This window comes from Ammodytes marinus (assembly GCF_949987685.1).
Source record: "Ammodytes marinus genome assembly, chromosome: 13".
In the NCBI taxonomy this organism is placed as follows: domain Eukaryota; kingdom Metazoa; phylum Chordata; class Actinopteri; order Uranoscopiformes; family Ammodytidae; genus Ammodytes; species Ammodytes marinus.
In genome coordinates this window covers 7,585,416-7,604,331 of record NC_137217.1, presented here as the reverse complement: position 1 = coordinate 7,604,331, position 18,916 = coordinate 7,585,416, and the positions used below count along the sequence as shown (strand labels likewise).

The 18,916-nt window shown below is 42.5% G+C and overlaps 1 protein-coding gene across 1 annotated transcript in view; it reads right to left on the bottom strand.

Annotated features, from left to right (window-relative positions):
• Window positions 1-5,549: 5,549 nt before the first annotated feature.
• znf407 (zinc finger protein 407) overlaps window positions 5,550-18,916 on the bottom strand; it is a gene marked incomplete at its 5' end in the record, with an annotated part of 154,208 nt that continues 140,841 nt past the window's right edge. The window contains 2 exons of the mRNA XM_080038843.1: window positions 5,550-6,665; window positions 7,040-7,572. Of these exons, the coding sequence (XP_079894969.1) occupies window positions 6,312-6,665; window positions 7,040-7,572 (887 nt within the window). The 3' untranslated portion in view covers window positions 5,550-6,311. The remainder of the gene's footprint in view (window positions 6,666-7,039; window positions 7,573-18,916) is intronic.

The window sequence follows — 18,916 nt, the reverse complement described above, 5'->3', positions numbered from 1 at the left end:
TGTCAGAGGATGTTTGGGTATTGCCATATATCTTTTTGGTATCCAAATACAAAAAAAAAGTCAGAATGTACTTGGGCATTTCCATTGAGATAGTCGTTTTACACAAGGCATGGGAGAGACAATATTTATATTTGTTGATGTGGTGGTGGACGGAGATGATAAGAGAGGATTATGTTTCCAGGTAGTTTATACAAATGTCCCCTTCCTCTCTTGTTCCTATTGGTTTTAGCTATGCTAGTAGTATGGCTCTAGGGATGAAGGGTGCCAGTCAAACGGTCCGCCATGTTGGTTCAAACCAGAAATATTTCCAAAAACTTTAGAATGAACTGCTATGCCATTTTGTACACATTCATTGTTCCCAGAGTAATGAGTCCTTACGACTTTGGTGATCTTTTGAATTGTCCTCTAGTGCCACAATGAGGTTGACATTGTGATTTTGATTACAGTGTCTCCAAGACGGATCTGATTAATTGCTATTCGGTACAGACATTCACGCCCTCCACTTAGGATGAATGGTAATCACTTTGATGACCAGTACATTTTGACCTTGTGTCAATATCTGGTCAACATTTCAATTCGCCCAATACTTTGGTTTCCCTTAGTTAATACTTTGGTACAACCAGATACTGTCTACAATGGTAATCATCAGATGTGAAGGCAAACGGTAGCATGCCAACATCATGCTGGTGAATGTGATAAACATTGAATATGCAAACCATTAGCGTTGTTAGCATTGTTGACAGCATTTAATCAGTTGATGATTTAGCTCAAATCTCAATGCTTTGCCTAAGACTCACAGGCATGCAAAGCAGGGCTGTATTCTTAAACAGAATCCAAAATAATCCAGGGAATTAATTCTTGCAGTGCATTGATGTATTACTGTTGTTTCCTTGCACTCTCTTATAAAGACCATATTATTCTAACCCAGGACATACATTGACATGTTTTAAGTGGAGATCTAAAATTAACCCAAATGATGATAAACTCTTAAATAGTTAAGTTTAATTTTATTTTCATATACACTGCTTTACTGACAGGTGCTTTCAGCGATGGCAGGAGTTGCTATTTTCTTGTGCAGGAATGACCCTTAGTTTTTGCCAAGTAAAACATGAAAGTTTTACCTTATCGTGAACTATTTCTCTCTATCATGAAAACCTATGAAATCCATATTTTTTTTTTCTCTCTCTCTCTCTCTCTCTCTCTCTCTCTCTCTCTTCGTCTTTCACACTGTTTGTTTTGCTAAAATGAATATACCAACAGAGTTAACCCCTATATGGCGGGGCTGACATGAAGCAGATGGCTGCAGCGGCTATGTGGAAAGGTGTTATCGCGGAGCTGACAGTGAAGATATGCTATTTAAACAGAGTGGCGTTCTTCTGGCGCAGGCTATGGCGTGCCAAACTTCTCAAGAGTCTGCACACGTGAATCAGCCTCTGTGAAGACCGCTGACATAAAAAAAAAACAAGAAGAAGATGCCAAATTGTATAATTTAAAAGTCGAGATTTTTAAGGCGTAAACACTTCTATATCATTTTAAATATTGTAAATCTAAATGGGGGAGGTAGCCACGCCGGAGCTGTTTTTTAAGAGCATTTCGGCTCAATTGGGCTTGGAGTTTCTCCTCCATTATGTGTGCGCTGTTGAAAAAGTGATGCTCTTGTAAGGGCAGAAGGGAATAGGGGCCTCCCACTGATCTACTCTTTGCCTCATCATTTACTTTCCCCTTCTGCCTGAAATACTCTGTCTTTCACTCTCTCTTTTTTGAAATGTTTTGAAGTGCTATTCCTCAGTGCTGTGTGCCTAATTAAAAAGCACTTACAGTTGTTTCTGGTTCAAGGTTGAAACGTTGCTATCTCATCATAGCCAGTTAATCAGATCCCTTTTCAATCACTGATTTTTCCCTTAATGAAGTGCTGCGGACCGTCTGCCTGCTTGCCTGCCTGGCGTTTTTATTTCATTCCTATTTTTTTGGGGTTGGGGGTAAGCTGCTTCTCTCTATGGAGGAATGGGAGAACGCTTGCCATTTTGGGAGAGGGGGTGTGTGTGTGTATATGTGTTGGGATAGAGTGGGCTGTCAATGTCTGTCAGGCGCTGAGGTGTGTATGGCAGGCAGACCAGGGGGGTGGGGGGGTGGGCGCTAGGCAGGGATTAACATGATCAAAGACACAAATGCAGAGCCACATAGGAAAAAAGTAAGAGAAAGGGAGAGGAGCCATGCAGAGACACACACGCACGCACGCACGCACACACACATACAAACATACACACGCACACACCCATCCTTCCCTCCCCATTTTCCCATAATAACTCCCATGGAAGAGATGAACCGCAACTGAACCGTGGCTTCCCTCTTGCACTCCACCTCCGGCCCTCAAAACAACTATTGATTTACAGGCGTCAAAGATGACAAAAACAAACACTGTCTTGTGATTGTATACATGCGGCTATACGTGGCCTATCGATGTTAGCACGGATGTATGTACACACACCAGGAGGACTGGAGGTTTCTAGCAAGCAGGGGCACATGTACAGGGGAGACAGGCAGGAAATAAACAAACAAGTCGGGGTTTAATAGAATTGTACCTGGAGCCCCGAGGACACGCACACACACACACACACACACGCACACACACAAGCAGAGCGTAACAGCCGGGCATGCTAATACTGCCAAAGGGAAGCCAAAACTAATAGCAGAGACATTAAGAAAATGATCCCGCGGCTGATATGTTTTCTATAGATGGCGACTAAACAGAATTGCCATATTTATCATACTCAGGGAAACAGAGAGAGAGGGAAACAGAGAGAGAGAGAGAGAGAGAGACCTCCATCCACACTCATGTCCCTCTCAGTTGTCCCCAGGAGAGTGATGAGAGTTGCCCCCGGGAAAGGGTGCAAGTCAGTGTGTATGAGGGTGTGTGTGCACGTGAGTGTGCATTTGTGTGTGTGTGTGTGTGTGTATCAGCCAACAATTGGAGACACACCCCAGACATATTCAGATTGTGCAAACATATCACATTACGAGGTAATCTCCTTCCTGCAATGTAAACTTACATTAACCCTTTACCCTTTTCACCGGCTATCTTAAAGAAAGAAGGTAACAATTCATGGCAGAGTATACACGTGAAACATTGGAAATAGTTTGTCTCCAGGGGGTGGGCGCTAACACTATGTACATACACCTGCAATGACAGACATGTTGGCCATTCGTAGCTAATGGAAGCAACCTATTACACAACACTGATATGTTATCACGTTTTCAGGTGATATGGCAAAGAGTTGCATATTTACACATCCTGCATATACAGAAATGTTAGCATTCATGTAGCATTTGTGTTTCCGGGCACCTGAGTACTGTAAGTCCAACATTCACCCTCTGTTTAGTTGTGGTTTGGCCTATGCTGTCTCCTTGGGGAAATCTCTGTGTTCACCAGCTTGTATGTGAGCTGTTGGTAAAATGAAACAAAGTGTTAGTATTATATCAATGTCAATATGTGATGTAATTTTCTATAAAATGATTAGAATGTGTACAGGCAATTTACCTGAGCTTAGTGCACCTACAGCGGTTGCTTTCCTCCATCGTACCCGTAGCTGTAAAAGAATTAGCATGAACATACAAAGTAGTCTATACTGTTGATCAAGAAGTCAAATTTGGAAAATGCAAAAACTTAAAACGTTTTTTTCAATTGTTACATTCTTACATTACTTCCACCCTTTTTCTCCCACTTCTCTACTTCATCTCTCCATCCAAACCCCCCCCCCCTCTCCTCTCCTCTCCTCCCCCCCTCACTCCCTGCCCTTTTCCGGCTCTCCAATTAAGCTTCAGCAGCAGGTTTCCATCAGACGTCTGGTCGTCTTCGGGAGCAGAGGCCTGTCAGGAAATGAACTCATCAACGGGGCTGACAGCTGCTAATTTCTCTCTCTTCCATGTCACACTGCTGGCCTGCTGCAGTTAATAATGAGCCATCCAGGCCTGATTAGAGCCGTACACGGGGAGGGAGGAGATGCACACAATACAATACACAATCACTCAGTCGGACATGTAGTATAATGTGCGAGCGTGTGGCACAAGGCGGACATTCCTATTCAGAGGAGAGAAAAACACCAGCAGAGACACACACACAGACACAGCAGACACACAGTCACACACACACAGACACTGACACACAGTCACACACACACAGACACAGACACTGACACACAGTCACACACACAGTGAGATGTGGATGTTAGCAGAGGGCATGACCCCGCTTTAGCTCAGGTCCCTCACTTTGTTGTTTCTATTACATGGTGCATACAGGTATATATAGTTTACCTGCCTTGATTGAAGGTAATATCACAAGAGGTTCAGTTGAAGGTCATACTGTGTGTTTAGAACTTTTTTTTTGGACCGTGTCATCTCTATACTATACTCACATGTAAAGCACACATAAGACACACTGCAAACTGATGAATCCAAATTTGAAATGACATAACAAACCGATATTTTACCTGCAATGATGAGGCAATGAGGTACTTTTTCTGATTTTCTCCATTCATTTCTTGTTATACTCTCTCATACATGCATATACAGTACATACCTTTCCAGGCTTGTAAAGATATAGTCAGTCAGTTTGTTTGACATAGTCATAACTCTAAAAAAAAATGTTTTATCACAAGAACACTCACAGAGAATGTGACCTCTGTTAAACTTGCCTATCTTTACTGAATGGAGAAAAAAGAATAGCTATGAAGGGACGCGAGTGAGTTTACAAATGCAACATCTAGCGGGATACAAAGACTGGAGGCTGAAAGGCAGACAGGTGTTATGTGAAATTACAGGCTCCCTTCCCTCTGTGTGCCTTGTGGATTTTTGACTGCTCTTTCACCTCTCTCAACATCCACCTGTAATCCTCTCATTTTTTTGGCCCACTCCTCCACCACTACCTCGTGGCTCTCTCTGCGTGCGTGGTGTACATGCGAGTGTGTTAAAGGGATGATCTTTTGATACCCTCGGTGTGTACGAGTGCTTTGTCTCTCTACTTTACAGCGGTCTGCTATTGTGTTTTTTTTTTTTTTTTTTGTGGCCGTCGTACTGCTCTCCCACTCACTCCATCAGAAAAGCAAAGGCCCTGTGTGTAGGGGCCTAAATGAATATTGATTCTTCCCTCCAGTGCTGAATACTGCTGCTGGGGGTCTAAAAGAAAAGAAGAAAGGATGAGAGTGTTGTATGCGTTGAAGAGAATGGGGCCTGAAGAGAGGATGACGATTAGGGAAGATGGTTATCATGATGGCGATAATGATAATGGTGATGATAATGACTGTGTTAGCGATCAGTAAGCATGATGGGAGCCATCAGTTGATGCATGTATGTTGCATGTTGCACGTTTTATGGGGGGGGGGGGCTGTATGCACTGCACATGTAATCGCAGTATCCATGCAGAAACGTGTGCGTGACCTGCCGATAAACAGCCAATAGTATACTACAGAGAAAATAAATCTGGACACGGTTGTTAAAAAAAATCAGACTCAATATTTTTATTGTAAGAAATTCAATTGCATTCATGTTATTTTAGAGGTTTCAAGAAAGGAGCACTCACAGACAGCCTATGAGTGGATAGATAGCAACTCTATTTTGTTACAAATAAATCATCTGAAAGATCTGTCTTGGATTTTTTTTTTCAAACGTATTGTTTCATATCTGATATGATACTTATAACTAAAAGAGGAGAATGGAACGATACACTTTTTTTTAAAAAACAGACAGATATCAATAGGTCAACCCATTGTGTCTTGGACACATGCGCCAAATAGCAACAACACAAACAGAACCTAAGGTAATAATAAAGAAAACTATCATACAGAAAGCAACACACATTTAGTGAGAACAGTTGATATCTCCACACATTTCTCTTCACAATGAACATCTGAACTCTCAGAACAATTAGATGCATTCTAAAAAAAATATTTCAAGAAGAAATATATTCATTGACTTAAGTTGCATGGCATTAAATCAAGTGGTTTAATGTAGTCCTGGTGGGTTTGTGAGGGATTTGAAATTTTAACTCACTTAGCACCAAAACCTATTTTCCTTCACTCGTCTCTGTAAATAAATGATGTTTAACCTGAGTGTACAGAGCCCAAGAGAGGATAGTTCAACAAAAAAAGGGTTGTAAAAAGAAAGATTCAAAAAGTGTGTGTGTGTGGGGGGGGGGGGTGAAAGAGGACAAGGAAGACCGGATGGGATTTACTGGCAAAACATGTGGGCCTATAATGCAGGCTTTAACAGAATTAAACAACAAGAAAATGTACCTCTTTTTTTTAAATGAATCCTCTCTACCCTTCCAGCACGATATTGTGAGGGTTACCATCCAGATAGACCACCATCTCTTCCCCAGTCTGTTGGTCTACCTGCTGTACCCCGACGTCCCCTCCCCCGCTGTACACCGCTCCCTCCACCTGCAGTGTGCAGTTGTCCAGCTCCGTCACGATGTAATGCGTCCCTTCGTCGTTGACTATGACCTGTGTGAGGCCTTCCTTCAGCATCTGTGTGGCGGCGAGCTGCAGCACTTCACGCATGTCCTTCTGGCCCGCTTCCTGGATGACACGCACTTCCTCCTCCACTTGCACTTCCTGTTCCTGTTTGACGTCCGACCCTTGCACGCCGCCACCGTCCTCGACCTCGGGGTTCTGAATTTTGGAAATAATAAGTTCGATTTTATTGGCAACATTCATAAATTCTCAAAACCTTCTAACAAATATTTAACAGATCTTTTTTGCAATGAGATAATATTACACTGTACATAAGAGCAATTCAATATTGCACAATGGAAAAAAGCCCTACACTTACATGAATATAGTATGTGCCCCTAGTTCCTGAATGGCCGCATGTGTGTGTTGCTGTTTTTTGTTTGTTGTTGATTTGTTTCTAATATTTTCTTTTCTGTTCCGTGTACGATGCCCTCGCTTGGTTCTGTTTGTGTGTATGTCATGAACGTGGATGTGATGTGTCTTTTTTGAGGTTCGTTATTGTAGTTTAGCAATGAATAAAAATAAAAAATGACCTCGGTGCTCACGACCTCGTGACACATCGTTGAGTCTCCTTGCATTTCTTCCTGGTGGCCCATTTCACTGACGGCGCTGAGCAGAGCATCCAGAGCTGTTGAAGACTCAGAGACAACGTGGCCTTGTCCAGTAGCTGCCATTCCTCTGGACATAGCCCTCAGCCCTTCTCTAGCCTCCCCAGACTCAAGCACCACATACTGGGTGCCTCCTCCGGCTAGGTGGGCCCCGGCCGAGGCTACTTCCCGGCCCGAGGCGATGACTTGTCCGTCTTCAGTGATGTGGAGCACCTCCGCTACCTGTCCGGCCATGGCTAACGTCTGGAGCGTGGCAGCAGCCGATTCTTCCAGGGCTTGGTCGATAGCCACGTCGCCGTCCCCGTAGCCTTGGATGATGATGACCTGCTGGACATTCTCGTTGTGGGAGGGGGAGTCGGAGGAACCCTTCTTGATCAAGGGGGATTCCACCAGTTCTGTTTCCACAAAGGTAGCCCCCTGGCCCTTCAGACGACACTCGAAAGACTTGGATACGATACCTTAGGGGGGGACACAGACACACGTTTGACGTTAGGGATACATATTTATTTTGGGTTACAGGACTGCTAAAGTTTGTAATTAAACCAAAATGGAGTAGAAAGGGGAGTGCCTTGAAGCGCCTAAACTGGTTCAGAACCCAATTATGATCCAGACACATAGATAATATTGTTATGGTGGATTTCTACTCTTGTTGAACTCATAGATCATACGCAGAAAACATGATAAAATACTTTATTAAATGTTATTTTCTTCTGTCAATTAGAATGGCGGAAGAATCGAGACACCACCCAATAGGACATATGTTCTATAAATTGTCTTAGGAGACTTTTTTTGAACAAAAAAGTCATGTGTTCCCTTTTTTTGTTTTTTTACCAATGATAATTCATCAAAAAATGAAGCAATGCTTTAACCACATGTCACCCTTTTTTCTATTGCTCTATTATTACTTTTCTTTATTCAGATTATTGGCTTAATATCAGCGGAGTAAAGATGTTTCGACGTTGTTGACAGCAAAGTATAAGGACACTGGACAAACAGAAAACAGCAGTTAAAATCAGACACAGGAATGATTTTTGGGAGTCCAAACAGAATATAATAAAAAGGAAAATCATTTCTTGGCAAGATTGATCAGGATCATATCCAAAAAAGAACAAAAAAAATAGACATGGCAATTGCGACACACGGCTGTTCACATTCATCCTCCCTCTTCCATGTTCTCAGTAATCACAACTGTTGAACTAGCTATGTTTATACACAGCCATCACTGTGATAAGAAAAGAGAGAACGCTATAAAGAGAAAGCTCCGTCGATATATAAAAGGTGATGTAACACTTCACATTATTTGTGTCACTTACTGCATGAAAGGAGACAGACTATGGAGATATTAGGTTAGGGGCTGGTGGACGAGTGCTAGTGAGATATGGCTGCTGCTAATTGAGCCACACAGGTTGCCATGGCGTTTCCAAGGTGATGGCAACAGTGTTAGAAATGCCATTGTTTGAACAGAGCAGGGCTCAGACACTTGTAGGCTTAATCTATGCAGGGGGGAAAACATGGGAATTTTGAGACAGTGAAGAGAGGGTTAGAGACTCTGTTCACACCCCTCGGCTTATGAGGCCACGGAACTTATTGTGCAAAGAATAAAATACCGAAAGCTAACACGTGCTAATGTCGCAGGAAGACTATGAGTTTACGCTAATTTGCAGTGTTTTAGTTTCACCGGAGGGTTTGCACTTGAACATATTGCATATTCTACAACCCTTTTAGCTGCAGGAAACCCTTTGAAAATCCATAAACTTATCAGGAAATAACAACAAATAATCTTTGTTGTTTTTAGCTTAGCTTGACATTTTGGAGGTAGGACAAGGTTTACCCCCCACAACCCCGCCAAGGGTCATAGCGACAAGATCACACAGATCCTCACAGTACATACAGGAACAAACTCATCAATCATTGATGTCCCTATCTCCCCCAGACAGTTAATGTCCTGCACTCACACACTTGACAATGTGATCGGAAAGTCAGAGTTTTTTGCGGCAAACAGTCTCTGACCCAAACTGTTCTCCTGTTCTCCACCAGTGTAAACAGTCACAGAGAGAGAGAGAGAGACTCAATCTTCAAGCAGTGACCACTAAGTCCTTTGGTAAACATAAGCCTGTCAAACCGGAAAACATACATCCTCAAAATGGACTATCCCTAAAGTGTACAAGCTTGTACATGAGGCGCTGAAGACATAGGGAACATTTGATGTGATAAGAGTGTGTCCAACAAGAGAGTGAAAAGTGAAACCTGGACGATATATAATGGCAGATGCTAGTGTCAAGGAACACACCTGTTACTGTCAACCCCCATCATGCATGAATTATGGAAAAACTCTATAGGCATAGAAAAAAGAATTGAAGTGGCAAGAAACATGCTTATATCTGTATATATATATATAAATCTGCCCACACTTGCAGCAGCATACGGTATGATACACAATCAAAAACAATTGGCACCACCCTATAGAGTATAGAGTGAGAAGATGAGCACTTGTTGCAGCTCCAAGGCTGAGTGAGATTTGTTATTTTCAATGACATTCTGCACACATACACCCACAGCCCGTCTACACCTGCCAGGTTTATTTTGAGGAGCCGTTAACCAAAAAGAGAGACAAAAGATCACGTTTCACAAAGACTGGTTTGATTCATGCGGAGTGTTGTATAATAATGGACTGAGCAAATGACAGAGAATTTAGAAAAATCTGCCAAAATAGATATTTATGCAGATATTTAGGGTTTAAGAGAGAGAGAGAGAGTGTAGTCTTTTGAGTGCAAATGGACAGGGTAATTTTGTGTGAGGATAAAGTTGCTCTCACCCACTACTTTGAATATTTTTCTCTTCATGTGTTTTCATTACTGGTAAGAGCAGTTACTGCACACTTTCCCCATGCAAAAGGGGAATCAGACTAATCAGGGTCTTGATTAGACAGGTGTGTTCTAGTTATTCTGGAGTCTCACTTAGAATGATTTCAGGGCAAGATTTGACATTATACCATTATGCAATTTTTTTTTAAAAACATTGAGTGCTCCTGTATTCTTTTTAACAATGGAATACTTTAGGTCCGATTGCTGTATTTCTCTTTCATGGGTCTGTATAAAAAAAAGGTATGTATATGTACTGCATATATCTCTCTCCCTATACATGTTGAAGAGGATAACAATGTATATTTGTTTAAAAAGACAAATGACATAGAAATACACTGTGATGCCGCAGTACAAAGGCAACAAGCCCGTGTAGTAAATATCAATCGGGACTCCGCTATTTGTATCTCAGGTGACAAGCCCAGTAGTTAGTGTGTGGAGGGAGTCAGCACTGTCGGAGAAGGCAGCCAGAGGAAGATGGCATTTTGAGCAGCAGAGGTTCACCTATTTCCACCCAGCTACAGGGCCCATGCTAACTGCCTACGCCAACACGCTGAGAGCTGAGAGGTCGGCCGGAGAGGACAATAACTCAACGCTTGTGCAGCTTCTGCTCTTTTTAACACAGAGAGAGAGAGAGAGAGAGAGAGAGAGCGAGAGAGAGAGAGAGAGAGAGAGATACAGAACATTACTGTGTGAACTCTTGACTGTACGTGTGTGTTCAGCTCGGGAAAAGCTGAGTTTTGCCGGATTGTGCCAAACATGTGTTAATGTTAATGTATGTATCTGTTAAATTCACATGTTGTTTGTATAAGTCAAACATGTGGGTGGAATGTTAAGGTCAGGCTTTACTGAAGTAAGTGTGTGTATGTTGATAATATATGCTACTATACTGTAATATGACGGTCCCTGCGTGTGCTTGCTTTTACACGTGTGTGTGTGTGTGTGTGTGTGTGTGTGTGTATGATATATGACGCTTTATGTATCAATATGAATATGCCGGTCCCTGCGTAGGCTTGCTTATATATATATGTGTATGTGTGTGTGTGTGTGTGTATATGTGTGTGTGTGTATTGCTATGGGGGGTGGTAAGGCTATGTGTTGCTGGTGTGTCTCACATTAGCCATGGGGTGCTTGTCTGCGGGGCCCGGCGGTGGCCCTGCTGAGGTTTATGGAGTGTCACTCAGTCTGCTGCTGCAGTGAATCAAGTTAATGTAGCAGATCCCATCTCTTCAGTTGTCCCGCGCTCCCGGTACGAAGAACAACATTTGAACAGCGTGATTTGGCCCCGGCAAGAGGCTGATGCCTGTTTAATATGTGTTTTGAGTGTTCTGACTGACTGACTCCTTTAAGAGGAAGTGGGAGAGAGAGGGTGAGAGAGATAGGGTGAGAGGGAGAAAGAGAAAGAGAGAGAGACAGGCTGCTTTATTGGCTGTGATCTGAAACAAGATGGAGGCTGCCAGAGGAGAGGAATAAAACAGCAGGAGAAGGGAAAAGATGCCGAGATGAGCGGTGATGTCATTTTGATTTCCACATGACAAAAAGGTCCTAAGAGGATGTCTTCCAATAAAAGTGAATTAGTGATTAATTAGTGTACAGAGCTCATAAAACATGTGTGGGGAATTCAACTGAATAGATGAATACATGGTGTATAGCATACCTCAATCCAGATGACTCTCTGGTTAAAGGAGCCGTAAGCGGAATGGTTCTTTTAGCTAACTTCCTGTCAGTTACTGCAGTTAGCAGTCCCCTCCCTCGTCCCCACGTCACCACATTAATGCACTGCGGTCTTCAAGCGGCACATTATCTAGCATCATCTCAGATCCATAAGTGTAATAAAACCGGATAAAACATGATAAAAAACCATCAACACAGACATTGGGAAGGATTTTTACCTGCTCCGCCATTGTAGGCGCATACACATTCACCCATCTGTTGCTCTGGCGTGCACCGGCAGTGAGACCATGGAGTGTATATAGTATATATGAGTGAGACGAGTGACAGTTTGTAGCGTTCTCTCTCCTGATTGGATAAAAAAATCGGGATACTACAACATTTTAATTGGGCTATTAAAGCAAATCAGAATGACTTGGAGACCTGTGATATGACGTCCGCACTCTGTTGAAGTGTTTGCTGTAGGAATATGGAGTGATATAACACATATATTAACACAAATAAACTGCTTACTTCACCTTTAACGTGACAATTTGTAAGGAAAATAATAATATGAAAGAAGCGAAAAAGACAAGATTGAAATGAGTATAAGGGATAGAGAGAAACAGGATGACTAACTCATAATAAAGAGCTAGATCTTGTACCTGCTACCTTTTACAGTTTGCAGTAAATCAAATGTCAAACTTAGTTGAAGTGTAGCTTTTCTTTGCAATTACCAGTGTCAAGAGCATTGATTTGCCGCCACAAATGATTTTCAAGATCAAACCTGGTTGCTAGGGATAAAAAAAAGTTCAAAAATCCGTGTCCCAAAAAATTAGTCTTTATTGGTGTGCAATGCAATGAGAAGCAATAGTAGACTTTAAAATATTATTATTAGGGCTGTCAAGCGATTAAAACAATTCATCTAATTAATTACAGGCTCTGTGATTAATTCATCTAATTTAATCGCATACTTATATGACACTTTTATACCTGTTTATAAACAGCTGTATAGCCTTCTACAGTTTGTTTCTCTCTCTCTCTCTCTCTCGCGCGCGCTCGCTCTCCGTCTCTCGTAACTTCCGTCTCCTCTCCTCAGCCAGCTTTATACATGAACTAGCGCCGAATTTTCTCAAAAAAACAAGCAGACTAAATGACGACTTTCCATCTCTCACAACAGACAGCGCTGCACTGCCACCATTTCGTAGCCTACTCATAGGCAAAAATATTGAGACACACACACACACACACACACACACACACACACACACACACACACACACACACACACACACACACACACACACACACACACACACACACACACACACACACACACACACACACACACACACACACACACACACACACACACACACACACACACACACACACACACACACACACACACACAGGGCAGGTGCTAGACAGCTAGCAAACAAAATTGGAGGAAGATTGAGAGATATGGCCTACTCACTGTTTTGAACCTAGCCTACATTGTTGCACCCACTAAATAAATAATGCACGGACACTGCGGAGAATTAAGTAAGATGTCTTCCTACCTTCATGCATCCCATAAACCGTCCATAGAGCCCTCGAGTCGGCCCCTTTCCCTTGCTTCTCTCTTTACCTTTCTCCCTTTAACCCACGCGCCCGGCCGGGCGAGCTACAGGTGCAGCTCCGCACCACTTTTGTACCGGGTCAAAAGGCATTATAGAAGTGCGATTAATCTGCGTACATTTTTTTAATCGCGTTAATTTTTCTGTGATTAATTAATCGAAATTAACGCGTTCATTTGACAGCCCTAATTATTATCAATATGTGCTCCATTCTTTTATAACCACCACTTTGTGCCCACAGTGTCGTCGGATCTTGAAATCGGGCAAAAAGTCTGAGAACAGTAAAGGGTGAAAATAATGACACGAGTGAGTCCTTTTTTCTCCAACTGGGATAACTCATAATAGAAGGAATCATACCGAAATTAAACTACACCTCATTTTAGCTGGAGAATCCTTCTGGAAGCCCTTTAAGGACCCTTAGGTGATCCCTGGACCACAGTTTTTTGCCAGAGCATTTGTGTGGTGTGTGGCGTGCTCTACACCGGTCTGTGTGTTAGCTCCAGGTCATTGCCGGAGCCCCCCCCCCCCCCCTTGCTCAGTGTATATACGGTACAGATGCATTTATTGATCGGTGGATCAATGGGCTAGCCAGTGGCAGGGGTGGTGAGGGGGGAGGGGGTCTCTAAGTGGCATTACTTCAGCTAGGAGAGGCCGCCAGGGGAGCGGTCAGACAGCACTTACCAGCAGTTAGAGAAATTAACCTTAACACCGAGACACCGGCACACACACAATCAATTACACTGGCTGTAACACAGGTCAGCTCGTTACAAATGTATAAGCTCACTTGCACATGTAATCAGGGGAGCGCACACACAAACACACAGACACAGACACAGAGACACACACACACACCTACACACACACACACACCTAGCCTTTGCATACTTATAAGGACAGAGCACTATTTTCAATTGCTAAATAAATATAAAAATAAAAGCTCAATTTAACCCTCACATTAACCTGTACAAGTACACCACAACTGTGCACAACAAAACTGAAATACAAAGAAATTCCCTTGAACAGACACTACAGCAGGGAAAGTCAATTATACTATCTTACCATAAGACAAGAGAAGGGCGAGAATACATCCTCACCCAATCAATGACAAGGTCAGTGGTGGCAGAACCATGAAAAAGCCAGAGCTTATGATCAATCCTTAACTACAGCATAACAAACCCTTTACAATCCTTTTACCAGACGATTACCTTCAATTATAGATATGAAGCCAGCGCCTTAAAAACAGCATGATGGAGACCCCTAAAACTGACACACATATGGCTGTTATTTGCGAGGGGGTGATTTTTTTTTTACAGACCTGGTTGTGTGTGTGTGTGTGTGTGTGTGTGTGTGTGTGTATGTGTGTGTGTGCGTGTGTGTGTGTGTGTGTGTGTGTCAGTGGCTTTTGAAGGTGACACTGCTAAGTAGATAAAGTGTCAGTTCTGGGTGTATCCAGGTCACTGGGGGAAGGCCTGGGAAGTGTGTGCGTGTGTGTGTGTGTGTGTGTGTTTCTAGGTGTGTGTATTCATCTGTGTGTTTTTGAATGTATATCAATGCATGTGTGTAAATGTTTCACTGTTTTAATAATAAAACAGTGTTTTTGATTGATTGTCTTTGATGTTCAGCTTTGTATGGTTTCAATGTTAAATGTATCAAAAGGTGCAATAGAAACTAAAATGCATTGCTATTTTATAATTATCATAAGTACATGCTGCTCCTGTACCTGGGTGTGTGTTTTAATATGCATGCTGTATGTGTGCACACTTCTTTACATCATAATACAGGCCATGTGTAGTAATATACACTTTGTGTATGTGGGAGGTTTATGTGCATATGTCATTCTTATTTTAACATTACATACAGACCATGAGAGCTATATTGTATGTGAAGAGTATGCACATGTGTATGTGAGTTTCTAAAGTATTTGGTATCAAATTACAGGTGTGGGTTAAAGGGCTCCATGTTTCTTTTCAAATGACAACAATCCTCCATACGTACATGTGCTCATTCACTTTTTGTTTTTGCCTATGTGTATATGTTAGGATCTTCTTTGGTTCAAAGCTATGTAACACAATGACCTTACCTGCCTCTCCTCCCCCGTAAGGCCTCAGAGGAAAAGTTGCATTTGTTTCCTACGGTATGTGTATGCCTGACTGTGTATGAGTGTGTGGCGCACAAACTAGCAGGTCAGCCCAGGTCCATGGCTACAGTGATGGCTCTACTTTGTCTGGTGGGGGACAGCAGCCGCTATACAGTCACCTTTACAAACGCTATGAATCAACGCCAGAGGAGGACAGGCCGGACCACCGAAAAACAACCAATTATATCGCAGCCCGGATTGACACCGGGGTTTGGACAGGGCACAGAGAGAGAGAGATGGAGACGCACTGAACACACCCCAAGGACGAATACACACAAGAGAACGAGGGCACAGACTGACAGAGGGATTGTTTTAGGACTATGGTGGCTCTGAAGGCCAATATTAATCCATCAGTAAATTAAGTCTGTGAATATCTTTTTTGCATAATCCTGCTCAAATAAATGGTTGTGTCCGCGTTAGGTATATTTCTATTGTCACTAGACCTAACACAATGTTCATCCTCTATAACATATTTATGAAGACTCTTAAAAGGTCTTTCTGGGCATAAATCCTCTGACAACACGGCGGGAAGTTTTGGTGTTTTATGTTTACGGCGCTTACGTGTTTTTTTTCTATAGTGGTGCCTGTTTCCTGCAGACAGAGGACAGTTTTTATAGTTTATGGTCTTCTCTACGTCTTGAAGTTACGACTGGGAGAAGAGTGTGGGTCTGGCAGAAAAAAGCTGCAAGTCTCACAATATAAGCCCCGTGATGTGTGTTGCTATATGTCTCTTCTCTGTGCGCTGCGTGTGGTGGGAGGCTAAGAGGTCGAAAGATGCTGTTTGCAACGTCCAGATTGTGGCATATCGTATGAGCATGAATGACACACCCTGCGTTCCAAATCACATACTATTTCTTTTTACTACACTACATATTAAAGTACAGAAGAGTTTAAAAAAATCAAATAAGGCAGATTTTTTTTTCAGAGAAATGTCAAGAATAAAGACAAATACTCCAAAATGCTATTGGAGTTAGAGGGTATTATGTATTTTCAGCATACTACAATTGACGTGCATGTATTTGGACATCCTAAATCGTTTTTTTGGCATACTAAATAGTAGGGAAGTATGGGAATTGGAACGCAGGGTAAGATTTGACGAGAGTGAAAGGTGACACAAATGAGCCAATGTGGATTTAGACTGTAGATTTTTTCCTGCACCAGGTTGCAGTTGAACGAGGGAAGAAAAAAAAGTATCCACAAATAATAACTGACTTAATAACTTTGTTTTATTTCAGAATCTACACAGTAAAGCATTGCTCAGTCTGGTATTTTTCACCTACATTCAACCGTGACACAAGGTGAAATACATGATGTAGAGGAGCTTAAGATAACAACATTGCTTTAACTGACAGCGGTCTCATCGGGCAAGAATGCAAATGCAGCCTAGAGACAGCTCGTGTTTTGGAGTAAAACACTCATTCCAAGTCCACTCCTCTCTTAAGAAAGAAAAACTACAAGCACTCACCATCATACAAGGCTATCGGTGCAACACTATAAAGGTTGATACAGGGAATCATTTAAGAAAGTTACGGTCATTGGGAGTGGATTTAATGACAAAACAAAGCCCTGGACAATGAAATATAGCAGTGCAATGACTGAGGTGGAAAGGGCTCAAGAGGTGAAAAACACTTGCGAGTGAGCACACAGACCCGCACACACACACACACACACACACACACACACACACACACACACACACACACACACACACACACACACACACACACACACACACACACACACACACACACACACACACAGTGGTCTGAGGGAAACACAGGCCAGTGTCCTGCTCTCAGCTCTTTTTCTGCTGACAGAGGATGACCCAGTGTGAGTATAATCTGGTCTACACTAACTCTATCTACCCCGTGTCCCCCAGGCCTGTGCCCCCAGAGAGAGAGAGAGAGAGAGAGAGAGAGAGAGAGAGAGAGAGAGAGAGAGAGAGAGAGAGAGAGAGAAATGAGAAAGGTAAGGAGAGAAGAAAAGCTATCATTGGGGCGACCACCTCCACTACATCTTTCCATCCTTTGAGTAGCTTTATCGTCTTGTCTGGTCATTTACTTAGTAAGAGTAGAGTACATCTTTTTTTTATCATCAGCTATGAAATGAGCATCAACAAACTACTTAATTAGTATTTCTCTGTGCATGTTAGATTCAATACTATTGGATGTATTCATAGTACGTGACTTTGTTTTGACATGCTGATACAAATTAAAGCTGGGGTGGAGGATTTGGGGAGAAAATGGCAGTTGGGATAGAGATGCGAATCCGAATACCTCAACCGCTCCACTTGTTCTCTTTGGTCCCTCCCCTATGGTCCCTCCCTGACACGCTTTACACCAACAAAGTCGTGCCAAAGTGAATGGACAGTCCCAACAGCCAATAAGAACAGAGAAACGGAGCCTCGCTCTGATTGGTCAAAGTGTCAGCTCATGTTAACTTTGACCAATCAGAAATCATATAACCCAGCTTTAATTACACAAATAACTAAAGAGAAACGACTGAATGGACTTCAGATTTTTTCGCAAAAGAGAGGAAAGGAAAAACCGTAAGTTCAGGCAAAGATTTGGAAAGATAATGCTATCGATGGTTGTAATGAATCCCAGAGTACCAATCGTTCTTAGGTAGTAATACATAAGCTAACAGTGCTGTCAGTTAATGACAAACCTAGGCTTAAACTAAAGAGATAAGACCAGATAAGTCCAATTTGCTAGTTTGTGTTGGACTCAGCAGATGAAGGCCAGAAATGATACCAGGGTGATGGCTGTTTGAAAGTAGAAATATGAGACAACGTTTAAGAGCCTCGACCGAAAACCCAAAAGGGAAAGTTGACATACAGTATAAACCAAAGATCACAATACTCATATTCCCTCCCACCAAACCGTTCCTCTTCTCCCACTCTCTCCATCAGGCCCCTCTCTCTCTATCTCTCCCTGGCCTGTGTCCTTCTCCATCTCTCCTCTTTTCTCTCAAACTCTCTGGAGGTGGACCTTTGATTGCTCCTTTAATTAGCCATGTCAGACAGCTCCCTGGATTTACTGGGGATGTCGGAACTTCTGCGGATAATTACATTCGTCTTCCCCTCTCTCTCCATTGCTCCATCCATCCCTCCCTCCCTCTGTCCTTCTTGCGCTGTTTGTTCCCCCTATCTATCCTTCTCACTCACTCTCTCCCATGATTTAATGATTAATTATGGATGTGAGTTTGAGTACAAAAGTTTTATTTTCCTCTAATCAAAATGAAATTTCTCCAGCATTCTCGTAATTACAGCATGAAGATGACGTGGCCGATTATCTTTCTGTTGCCAAGGCTCGGCCCCTCGTGCGTTGATCTGAGGTCCGTCAAGGCGGATGAAGTGAATAATCGCAACAAAATGGATTCAGAATGGGTGTGTGTGTGGGGGGGAGGGGGGGAGGGATGAAGTCACAGTAGGCTGGATTGGGTGGAGGGAGAAAGGGGATAACAGAAGATTATAGTATGAAGCAGATTGTTATGGAAGATGTCAGTACATAGGCCAACACTGGGTTTCATCTTC